At 28.9% G+C, this 12,231-nt stretch overlaps 2 protein-coding genes across 2 annotated transcripts; one reads left to right on the top strand and one right to left on the bottom strand.

Annotated features, from left to right (window-relative positions):
• The first annotated feature begins 2,304 nt into the window (after positions 1-2,304).
• On the top strand, positions 2,305-5,193 carry LOC122611328 (probable mediator of RNA polymerase II transcription subunit 26c). Its single transcript, XM_043784342.1, has 9 exons — positions 2,305-3,005; positions 3,507-3,575; positions 3,669-3,751; positions 3,832-3,902; positions 3,996-4,054; positions 4,162-4,195; positions 4,300-4,439; positions 4,522-4,609; positions 4,727-5,193. Exons 1-9 carry the CDS (start codon positions 2,607-2,609, stop codon positions 4,834-4,836), a joined length of 1,053 nt encoding a protein of 350 aa, XP_043640277.1. The 5' UTR covers positions 2,305-2,606; the 3' UTR covers positions 4,837-5,193.
• A 5,503-nt stretch (positions 5,194-10,696) lies between these two features.
• LOC122610387 (uncharacterized mitochondrial protein AtMg00810-like) lies at positions 10,697-11,746 on the bottom strand. The gene has a single exon (XM_043783379.1). The coding sequence runs from the start codon at positions 11,744-11,746 to the stop codon at positions 10,697-10,699; it is 1,050 nt and encodes a 349-aa protein (XP_043639314.1).
• Positions 11,747-12,231: the final 485 nt, after the last annotated feature.

The following is a 12,231-nucleotide window of genomic DNA, read 5'->3' on the forward strand; positions in this document are numbered from 1 at the left end:
CTAATATAGTTGTCGAGAACCAGTTTGATGCTTTGTGCCAGGAAGATTCAGAAGATGAAGTTTATGTTGACAATAATCCTACCTAACAATTTATGGAAAGCTGCTGATGCTCTATGAATCTAGTTGTCGTCTATCGTTTATTCATATTCGTTAGACTAGTTTTTTTTTTTTTTATTGATTAAGGGTAATTTTGAGCATGTTTGAGACCTCTAATTAGGTAATGTTTGTGATCCCACGTATATACGGTTTGTCGTATATGTGAACTAGGATGACACTTAGCCATATTACTTGTATTGAACTGTTTTTTTAATAAGAATACTAAGCTAACCAGGGTAAATCCTTTTACCTATTACCCTGCCAATCAGTATGATATAAAACGAATTAAGATAAAAAAAAAAAAAAAAAGCAGGCAAATGGCTACCCACTCTACTTTAGATAAGCCAACTTGTAATGTGTTATATACAATTACGGTAAAATTTCCATAGTCGAGCGAGTACTTGCCGAGTACTTGCTACTCCTTAGGGCGTCGAGTGGGCTCGAATCAACTGGGAACTCGGAGTATTCTACGTTGACCGCTTTGACTACCTGGAGTACTCACAGCTCTCTAATCGGTCGAGCTGGTCATGCATAACGAGTTCTGCTACCTTGTTAAATTATTAATGTTTTTATCCATTTTCAACGTAGAATTTCTATTAATATATTTTTGGGGAATATATTGCCTATTGCAATAACACCTTTTTTTTTTTTTTCTTACAACCAATTAGTCATATTATAACATAATCGTACAAAAGTTTTAAAATTTTCTTGTTTCAACAGGTTTGATATCTTCATTTTTAAACCGTAATTCTACCACATAGTTTAAGTATCTTGTATGATCTTATAATTATTCATCTTAAAAATAGGACATTATACTTCATACTAAAAGAGGTGCGTGGAAAGACAAACATGCAAGTTTAGTACGAAACGCGTATATCTTACATCATCCTTTTAAGTTTTAGTAGAACTAGACATATAAAACACAAAACATGAGATATTGTAGATATTCATCTATTCAAAAGTTGGCTATTGGGATCCTTCAACTTCTATCATCATCAATAAATATAAATATATGGAAGATGACATTTGTATCATTTGTTTTTATTAATCCATTAAAGTTATGTATGAATTATTTGTACTGTATGTTATAAAGTTTATACAGTTTGGTAAATTTATTAAAATGTTTTGTACGGATATCAATTCCTTATATATATATATATATATAGGTTTTTTACCGCACGATGTGCGGTAGTTATATTAATTTTTTAAAACTTTTAATATTGACATTAATAAATTTACAATGAGCTACATTTAAATACCAAAATACTGAAATAGTATGCAATTTTAATCTAATACTTAAGTCATTTTCGATAGTCGGATCCATAAAAAAAACATGCTTGGATGAATGGACAAAGAGCATATTATATTAGATACAAAATGAATAGCTAAAACAAATGAAAACAGCCTGAACAAACTTTCATATAATTACCATTAAAAAAACGAAAGGAACCTCATATAAATGTTGAATAAAAAAGATAATGAAATATATTAGGTATAGACGTGATTTTTTAAACTAAAGAGAAGATATCATTTTATATAATGAGAAGATCTTAGATTCTTACAATATATTTATTTATTTATTTATTTTAACATATATACCTTCATTTGTTTTCTAAACATATAGTTTATTTAAAAAAAAATATGGAGTTGATACATAGGATAAAATCTTATGTGGCAATTTTTTAAATTAGTTTTAGATTGCAAGAGGGCTTTAAAATACTTGGTTAACTATTGTTTTATAAGAGTTATAGATATATATATATATCAATCAATTTATGTGAAAACTAGATTACTAGCTAAAACACATTGTGTTTTGAACTTAATACAATGTATTTTGTAAAAAAACATTGTTAAATTTCAAATCAAAATGTATTTGACCAGTTTTTTTAGTTTTTAAATAAATATTTCTGGCACAAAATATAATTGTTATTATTAACAAATAAGATACATGCATTTGCATTACTATACAGACCCTGGAGTCAAGTTTCTGGTACGAGCATGCGGTACAAAAGAGTCTGTCTTTACTTTACCATAGGGTAAAGAAGATGTATAAAATGGAAAAACATACGAGTAATAAATAACAGGTCAAAAAGGATACATATAACAGAATGAGTGGGAATGACTTGACCCCACTCCTTTTCATCCCAATAATATGCTCTTTTGTTTCTTTCATGAATTTTTATTGAAAAATTCATTCATTCATTAATAATAATCCTAAAAAGAAAAAGAAAAAGAAAAAATCTCCAAAAACAACACCTAATTCCCAATTAATACCTAACAACTTTTGATCCTTTGATTTCATCAAATCTGAAAAAAATCCTTTCATTTCTTTGTAACTGATATATTATTAATAATAATAGAACAATCTCAGATCTAAATTCATTCATTTCACATCAATCAAATATTACGAGTACTACTTTTATAATTATCAGTAGGTCAGCCCTGCGTGGTTTCTGTTATGACGTTGCTGTTGTTGTTATCACGCTGATTACTTTCTGGCAGCGTGCAAAATGGATTCAGATGAATTAAGAGAGATTCTATCAAATTATAGATTAGATATATGGGGAATGATAGATACAGCAATAACCTTAGCTGCAGCAGATTACCCACTTGAGCTAAAAAACCGGAGAGACGGAATTGTGGAGCGCCTTTATAATAATAATAATTGGGGTGTGAAAAATGATCAACAGCAGGTAAATGAGAAGGAGGTCCAACAAGCTGATTCTCCTTATACTCCTCAGTCAATTCCTCAACATAATAATAATAATAATACTAATAATAATACTACAAATAATAATAATAATGATGAAGATGAGACAGTAGATCCGTATGGCGGATTGTTTGATGACGAAGATGATGAACAAATCAAGATTCTTAATATTAAACAACAACTTGAAGACCCTCATCAGGTTTTCCATATTCTCTTATCACTTGTGTGTAACTGTCATGTAGCTAAGCTTAGATTTAGAACCGTCACATAGTAAAAAAAATTTTAATATTTATTGTATAATGAATAAATGTTTCGCCTCATTTTTATGGATTGAAAAGTTAGGCGTTCTATAACTAAGCTTCATGTTTTGTGTGTGTGTGTGTGTGTGTACACATTTTGCCAATGAGCTTTAGCTCAATTGGCATGAGGGAAGTGAATAAATGGATTTAAGTTCAAATGGATCCAAGACGGGTTTTATGGGTTTTTTTATATAAAAAAAAAACCCGGTGGCTTTGGTTCCCTGTGGCGCTCTCTGTTGTTTGTGGAATTAGGGGCATATTGGGTGCTTTTTACCATTGGGTAATCGCGGGTAGCTGGACATTAATCTTTGTTGGACGTTAAAAAAAAAGTTGTATTTGTGTTTTTTAATACTAGTGATTATCTTGAACTGTGATTAATGAGTATCATGTGATGTTAATAGAGTGATGATTCTGTGGTGGAGTTGCTTCAAACACTAGCTGATATGGATCTAACTTTCAAAGGACTTCAGGTTTGACTAAAGCTTAAAGTTTTTTTTTTTTTTCTGAAGTAAAGTTGATGCAAGTTTTTATGTGGTTAAACATTGTAAGTTATGATTCTTTAGGAAAGTGATATCGGAAGGCATGTGAATCGACTTCGTAAGCATCCGTCAAGTGAAGTGAGATCATTGGTTAAGCACCTTGTGAGGTTAGTCATTTATGGTTAAATTGTTAAGAGTTGAACTATTGTTAGATATCCGTATATAACGTTCTGCATTTTGTATATAGGAAATGGAAAGAGTTAGTCGATGAGTGGGTTGGTTCCAATAACAATAATGATCATCAAAATTCTTTAACAGGTACGTGATAAACGTTTGTATTGTGAATGGCTGAACCCTGTTTGTGTTTTGTGATGTAAATGACCTTCGGTTATAATTGCTTGGTATTTGCAGATGGTGACTCACCTTTGTTGCATAATGTATCACGTAAAGCGCATAACGGTAGTCAACAGGTGATATGACACCCGGAATCTTGAGTGTTGTTTTCTGAATAAAAAAAAGATGCTGATTTGCATATATTCTTAAGCTATTTTGATAAGGTGAAAGTGTTTCTCTACAGGGACATGATTCTGGCTACTCTCCTAATCCACACAGTTAAGTATCGAATCCAACTTAACTAATTCAATGGCTTTTAGATTCTCATTTGGGGCTGTTTTTGATAAATTTATTAATAATTGTCCTAAATGTGAAACTGTAGATTGGAGTCCTGCCCCTGAAAGGATCACTAATGAACTAGAGCAACGTCCAAAAAGTGTGGTTCCCAAGAGAGAAACACCCTCAAGACCAGTAACTCAGCCCCATAAATCCATGACCGCTTCTGTTTCTACTCCTCAGAACGTATATCTATCGTACTCTTTTCTCATATATATATAATCCCTTTTTTTAAAGATTTTTTATGATTTAGTTGGGATTTTTACAGCGACCACGCAAAGAACAAAGCATTGATTCTGACAGGCTAGCATCGGCTAGAAAGCGGCTTCAAGAGAACTACCAAGAAGCCCAAAATGGTTTGTTTATTTCTTTTACCAACAGTTTGGTTTCTTCATTCATGGAACGTTATAACTTTCATTCTGTTGAATATTTTGGCTGACTCTTATCATTGGGTGTATTGTGTTTTCCTGTAGCCAAAAAGCAGAGGACAATACAAGTGATGGATATTCATGAGATACCGAAGCCAAAGAATGGTTTCATTGCCAAGAATAAAGGCAATTTTCATGGAAGGAACCATAGATGATGATGTTTCCGTTTCCGCCAGGGTTTCGCAGAAAGCTGTGTGCCCTTGTGACACTTTCACCATGCCCCTCTTTGCATTCTCAACATAAAACTACTTTTATCTTATATGGTGGCAAAGTCTATTTTCAAAAGCTAAACTTACTGTTCTATCCCATATATACACTATAGTGTTATATCTACTGCTTTTTGTGAGATGTGATTCTGCAAATCACTTGGGTACTTCAAAGCTATTCGCCAAGACTTTGGGTTTTGGATTATTTTGGTGTAAAATCTATATGATTTCAAATATCAAATTTAATTTTTTGGAATTTATGTCATTTCCGTTTCTAATATAGAAAAGAATATTTTTTGTTTCGAATTTATTTGTAAGACGTTTATATATGGTTTCTGACTTTCTGTAATGTATAGGATTTTATCAAAATTTGAAAATTTGAAAAATTTTCATGTTTTTATAAGAAACTAGCTGCACGTTTATAAGTTACTATGTTTTTTACCCGCACGATGTGCGGTTATTTAAAACAATCATTTAACAAAGTTGTAACAAATATTCTTTCTTTTGTAAATATAAGAATAAAGATAAAACAATGTGAAAATGTGATAATATTTAATCACATGAATAAAATTATCGATAATAATAGTTTTCATAATAAATAACATAATAGTATTTAAAAATATTATATTAGATTGTATAATTGTAATTGTGATTATAAATATAAGATTTGCTAATATTGATGGAAGATTAATATTGTTTTTCCGAATTTAATTTCTAAAAATATAAAATATTGATAAATTATGTATGGAGATATCAATTATGTGGCAAATTTTTAACATAGGCTTAATTTTAAAGAATGGTTAAGTACTCTTTGCATGGCTGTTAATACATGTTGATGATAATTAAATTTCAATAAAAATATGTATAGTTAACTGTTTTTATAATTATAACATTTCACTAAAGGAATGCATTTTATTTAACTCACCAAATAACTTATAATTTATAATAAAAATTAGAGGGAAAAGGATTAAATAAATACAAATAAACCATGTCAGAATTAAGAATACAATCTAACGTAAAAATCAAAGAAAATAGGAAACACGAAATATGATGGAAAGTTTTGTGAAATACTTTTTATAGTAAAAAAAAAAAGGTTTTGCTAAACGAAGCCCTAAGGGCTTTCGCTAAACTGCATTAATTAGTTGTACACTTATCATAAATTCAGATGGTGGAGTTTTAATATGAAAAGGTATAATCTTTTTATGCACGTTAAGTGAAGTCCTAAGAGCTTTGTTTAGCATTTTCCTAAAAAAAAATATTATATTTTTAAGTTTCTGAGGGACTTGGAGAATTTTTTTATCTAGCAAAAAGTAATTATGAATCGCCACTCATACTTCAAGAAATATTAAATGAAATGGTATACAAATGTAATGTCTTTTAACGGGCAAGTATGTAGCATAATCAAGATGCTAGTAAACCAAGAGAAGTTAGAATCAAAATTTAAGCATAACACCATCAATATATATAAAAAAATTTCAAACATAAATATTATATTTTCATATTGGCAATTGAACTAAAGAATGAAAAAACTATCTTGGTGTCTATAACTAAATTTAATAAATTCTTTTTATATTAATGTTAAAAATTTTGCCTTAAAAGAAATTTACATAAGGTTTTGAAAGTTAATTTGCCTAATATTCAAAACTTATTTTTCAAAGATCTCATTATATCTTTTCCTAAAATTAATTGCCTTGAAGTAAATGATTTTTTGGTATAATAATTTTGTAATATATAGTTTTTACTTAATTGTAAAAAAAATATGGAGACGCCACATAGGTTATAATCCTATGTGTCAATATTATAAAATAGGTTTGAGTTTTTAGAAGCACTAAAATCGTTCGGATTACTACTGTTTTAATATTTATATAGATTATATTGATTCTTCGGAAAGTAAAAACAATCATGAAAGTTAAGATAAATGATTAGATATTGTAAAATAGACATTGATATAAATTCGAGTGCAAAAACCTTATTAAGCTCATCATAAGTATGTTCATATCGATTGAGGTTTTCCGTTACAATGTCAATCGGGACAAATAATAAGTTAGTTATTTGATCATAAAACATTAAGACATGTCCTATTTATTAAAGTCAAAGTTAAAAACATTATACTCTGAAAATTCAAAATATGACATTTTTAATGTGACACAAAGAATAAATGATAATGTGTTATGTGTTATTTATAAAGAATGTAACTATATTTTGTTACTAGATTATTTTCCCGCGTAATACGTGAGAAATAATTATAAATTTACTAAAATGAAAGACAGAGATGTTAAAATGACAAAGGTATCAATATTAAATAAATTATGTTGTAACGGCTGAATTTATTACTAGATATTCTGACAGCACAAACTATTTAGATTTAGTTTCATCAATAGATAATAATCAGATGGTTAAGACCGTCTATCCAGTGCAATACACGGACACAATCCAACTTGATTTATTAACATGATTTACTATTAAAAATTTTTGAGTGATATAAAAAAGAATAAAAACTTATTCAACCAAACTGGAAAAAAAAAATCCAATGATTAAAATTATATATATTATTAGTAGCCTCATATGAAAAAAAGCCAAAATTTAATTTATTTTATGACCATAACATATTGTTATTATAAATATTATATGTTTAATTAAGACCATTTTTCTAGTGCATTATCTGGTCACAATTCTATTGTAATACAAAAACTTGCAATAACTATTTTTCCTTTTAAAACATATTATTATACATGAAACCTTGAATTTTAAGACCATTTTTCTAGTGCATTATATGGTCACAATTCTATTGTAATACAAAAACTTGCAATAACTATTTTTCCTTTTAAAACATATTATTATATATGAAACCTTGAATTACATTCGTAAACAATGTTAAAGGTTGCAATCAAGAGTTGTTTCTTGCAATTGCTATATTTATGTTGTCATGTATGATCTTAATCATCAATTAAAATCCATATTCACAATTATAAATCCCTATTTCCTATGTGACTACAAAGATGTATATATACATTATACTATTTTTTTTATTCACTCAATGATAATTATCTTTTTTTTTCAAATGAGATTGTTTGTTATATTATGTTATTTTTAGGAAAAGTATTTATTTTATTATATTTAAGAAGTATATACCATAACTTTTATAATTATAATTTATAAATATTTATGTTTCATTAGTCATATCTCAACATATTTGACGTATATCATATATTCATAAAATATAATTTATTGTTCACGTCAGTCTTAACCTGACAAATTTTATATTATCATAAATTATGAATAATAATGTAAATATTAGTTATGGTAAAATTTTTTTTAATTTTTCATTCAGCCCCACACAACGTTTGGGTTTAACCTAGTTTATTATATAATATATACGGTAGATAGACTATAATTATAATCTTCATATATAATAAAAGACAACTGACCTAATAGTTTATTAACCAATCACAGCTCTCGATTTTATCAAATTGAAAATTGATGATATCATTATTAATTTAATTATAAATTAAAAGTTATAATATTCATTATCCAAATATATTAATATCTATTGAAAAAATCTCACTAATTCACACTTTTTTGTTTTCAAATTATAATCTACACACTTTACCATCATTAAATACTTAATTTATAATTATTATAATTACCCTTACTAAATACTCAATTTATATTACAATTTGAACTTATCAAATTGAGAATTTTGTTTTTATTATATTTTCATCATTTAATAATTAAAAAAATTTCAACATATTATTTCTAATTTTTTCTTCCATGAAATATATTAATATACTAACAGACAGTTGTTCTGAAAACTTATTGACCAATCACAACTTTTAATTTCTTAAAGTTGACTATTTGAACCCATAACATGAATAAGTTTATTTTCAATCATAAATTTTGTTATAAGTAGATAATTATTAGGATTGTTTTCATACTTTTTAATAACAATTAGGACTCTTGATTTGAGTGACAATTGTATTTAAACATTAATAAATAAAACTAATATATACAAAGGAAGAAAATTTTGTACATTATTGATTCAGAGAAAGAATGAATCTTGAATAAAGTTCATATCGATTTGGATTTAGTATTCATATTTTTTTTTTAAGTTCATATTTATCTGAATTTAGTATTACTAAATCATTAATTAAAAAAACAATAAATAATATAATACAATTTGACAATTTTGTAATACTTCGTACCATCACAATGCACGAAACAACATCTTAGAGAAAATCTAATAATCGATATATATTATTGTAACACCCCGAGTTTTGAGGTAATTTAATAGTAATAAAATATTAGTACTATTATCATTTTCATATAAATGTAACTTATTTAAATGTCGTATGAAGACTCTATATGTGGTATATGTTAAATAAACTAAAAAGTCAAAAACAATTGTCGAGACTCGGGTTGTGAACAAGGATATTTAAATTACCCGAGACTAGAGGAATTAAGGATGTAAATACCTGGGTGTTTATGTGATAAACACAAACAAATTTGACTCATATCTAGTTAACACGTATCAAATATGCATACCACGTCAGAAGCTCTAATCTAATTTCCCTCCAAGGATGGAAAGATCACACAGGAGCTAGAACAACAAAGGCAATCAATTTCAAGCTTAATTCAATCAGTTTTAAGCTAATTTCTAGTTAGTAATCTTGCCCATAATCCTAAGGTAATTCTTACTCTTGATTTTCAGAGTTAAAAGTAAAGGGTTTTAGGGTTTTGGGGATGAGATAATGAAATTAATTAAATTTAAGCAGGGGTTTTGTTCCTATGATGTTATTAAACATCTAAGAATCATTAATTTTGATTCTTGAAGAGATTTATATATATAGTTGAATTTAACTTGTGAGTTGGTATGTCTAACTGATAGAAATTAATAAGTAGATGTTTACCCATGATTACGGTGGGTTAAACAAGTGTAAATGGATCTACTGATCCTAACTTGAAGGTTAATTTTGGTGAAAACCACCTAGTTTGTATTATGGCTATAGCTAGTAATGAAAGTGATAATTTTGACTTTAGAAGTCAACTGTCCAGAATTTACTTAGGCTGAAAATTTAGTCTTAGCATGTTAATGAGACGATATTTTGATATTTATTTAGGTGCTAAGAGTTTGGAAGTGCTCGTGTATATATAGATTCGATCATAAGACGAAAAGGTATGTTAAGAAATCTAAACAAACCCATATATATTGAATCTTAATCCAATAAACACTCACAAGACTGATTTCAATCAGATCAAACACAACCAATCTAAATAAAAGTTTACCCCCGTTAATCAGTTGTAAACCTATCATCTAATATTGATAATAGTTCTATTACAAAACAAAATTAAACAAAAAACTGGAGAGGATAGTACAAAACTTCAAACGGTATGATTTCTCCCAAATCTCTCTCAAGAAACCCTTGTCGGGTAAAATGAGGTTAATATAGAAAACAAATAAGAGAAGTTTCATTCTTCACCCTCTTATTTCTTCTTCTTACATCTTGAGCTCAAAACCTGCAAGAATAAGAAACATGTAAGAAAGGTCCCTCAGGTTTAACAAGTTTCAGTTTAGGCTATAATTTCAACATCCCCTCTTAGCCTAAGCCTGAAACACATCATAGAGACATAATTTTGAAACAAGCTTATCATGTTGAACTTTGTTCAAGCCTTTGGTGAGAATATCTGCAATCTGATTTAAAGAGTCAACCTTCTTGGTTTCAATGACACCTGCTATAATCGTATCTCTCACAAAGTGGAGATCAATTTCAAGGTGTTTAGTTCTTTCATGAAACACAGGGTTGGCAACAGTTTAAATTGCAGCCTCACTATCACAATATACAGGAACAGGGAGCCATTTGCCCCATTTCAAATCATCAAGGAGTTTTAGAATCCAAACAATCTCAGAAGTAGCAGAAGCAAGAGCTCTATACTCTGCTTCTGCAGATGTTTTAGACAAAGTGAGTTGTTTCTTACTTTTCCAAGAGACAAGAGATCCATTTAAAAACAAGCAGAAACCAATAACAGATTTTCTAGTAACCACACATTTAGCCAAATTTGCATCAACAAAAGTTTCAAGGGATAACTTGGGGTTCTTAACAATGTGAACCCCCAAACCAGGTAACCCTTTCAAGTATCTCAATACTCTAAGAGCAATTTTTATATGAGATTTTAATGGTTTATGCATAAATTGACTCAAACAATGAACAAAATAGGCAATATCAGGCCTAGTATGAGTAAGATAGATTAATTTTCCAATAAGCTTTTGATATTCAATGACATTATCAATGATACCATCTTTCTCACTAACTTCACTGGTAATAACCAAATTCTGCTCAAGTGGTGTTGCAAAGGGTTTACAAGCAAGCAGGCCAAATTCATTTAACAAGTCCATACAATACTTCCTTTGAGATAAGCACAGACCATACTCAGTTTTAATGACTTCAATAACCAAAAAATATTTGAGTAAACCTAAATCCTTAATCATAAATTTAGAATTAAGGAACATCTTAAACTCATTAATAACATCAATATTGTTACCAGTGACAATAATGTCATCAACATAAACCAATAAGGCAATAAACACATTACCCTCACTTTTTGTAAAAAGTGAGTAGTCACTTCTACTCTGCACAAAATTGTTTTCAAGTAAAGCTTGGGTTAACTTGGCATTCCATTGTCTTGGAGCCTGTTTTAACCCATATAAAGACTTTTTCAACCTGCATACTCTTTGATCATCAGAATTAAAGTATCCTTCAGGTAAAGTCATATAAACAGTTTCATCAAGTTCTCCATATAGAAAGGCATTGTTAATGTCAAGTTGGAATAAAGGCCAGTTCATTTGCACAGCTAAATTAATCATGCATCTAACAGTAATAATCTTTAGAATAGGCGTAAAGGTTTCATCAAAATCCACACCAGGTTTTTGACTATAGCCCTTAGCAACTAACCTCGCCTTATACCTCTCTATCTCTCCATTAGCCTTATACTTAATTTTGTATACCCACTTACATCCTACAGGTTTCTTCCCTTTGGTAATTCAGTGATTTCCCAAGTGTCATTATCATACAAGGCATTCATTTCAATGTTCATGGCTTTAATCCAATTATTATCCTTACAAGCTTGCCAATAGTGATTAGGTTCAACAGATTTGTTCAATTCAGAAGCAAAAGCAAAGCTTTCAAGATCAAGTTTAGCATAACTAACGAAGTTTTCAATTCCAAATTTGACTTAAGAGTCAATGACAAAGTCTTTATACTTATTAGGCATGTGTGAAGATCTTTCAGACCTTCTATTACCAATTGGAAGAATGTGTGGATCTTCAAGTTCATTAGCAGTATTATTAAT

This window comes from Erigeron canadensis, chromosome 8 (genome assembly GCF_010389155.1).
Source record: "Erigeron canadensis isolate Cc75 chromosome 8, C_canadensis_v1, whole genome shotgun sequence".
Taxonomy (NCBI): Eukaryota; Viridiplantae; Streptophyta; class Magnoliopsida; order Asterales; family Asteraceae; genus Erigeron; species Erigeron canadensis.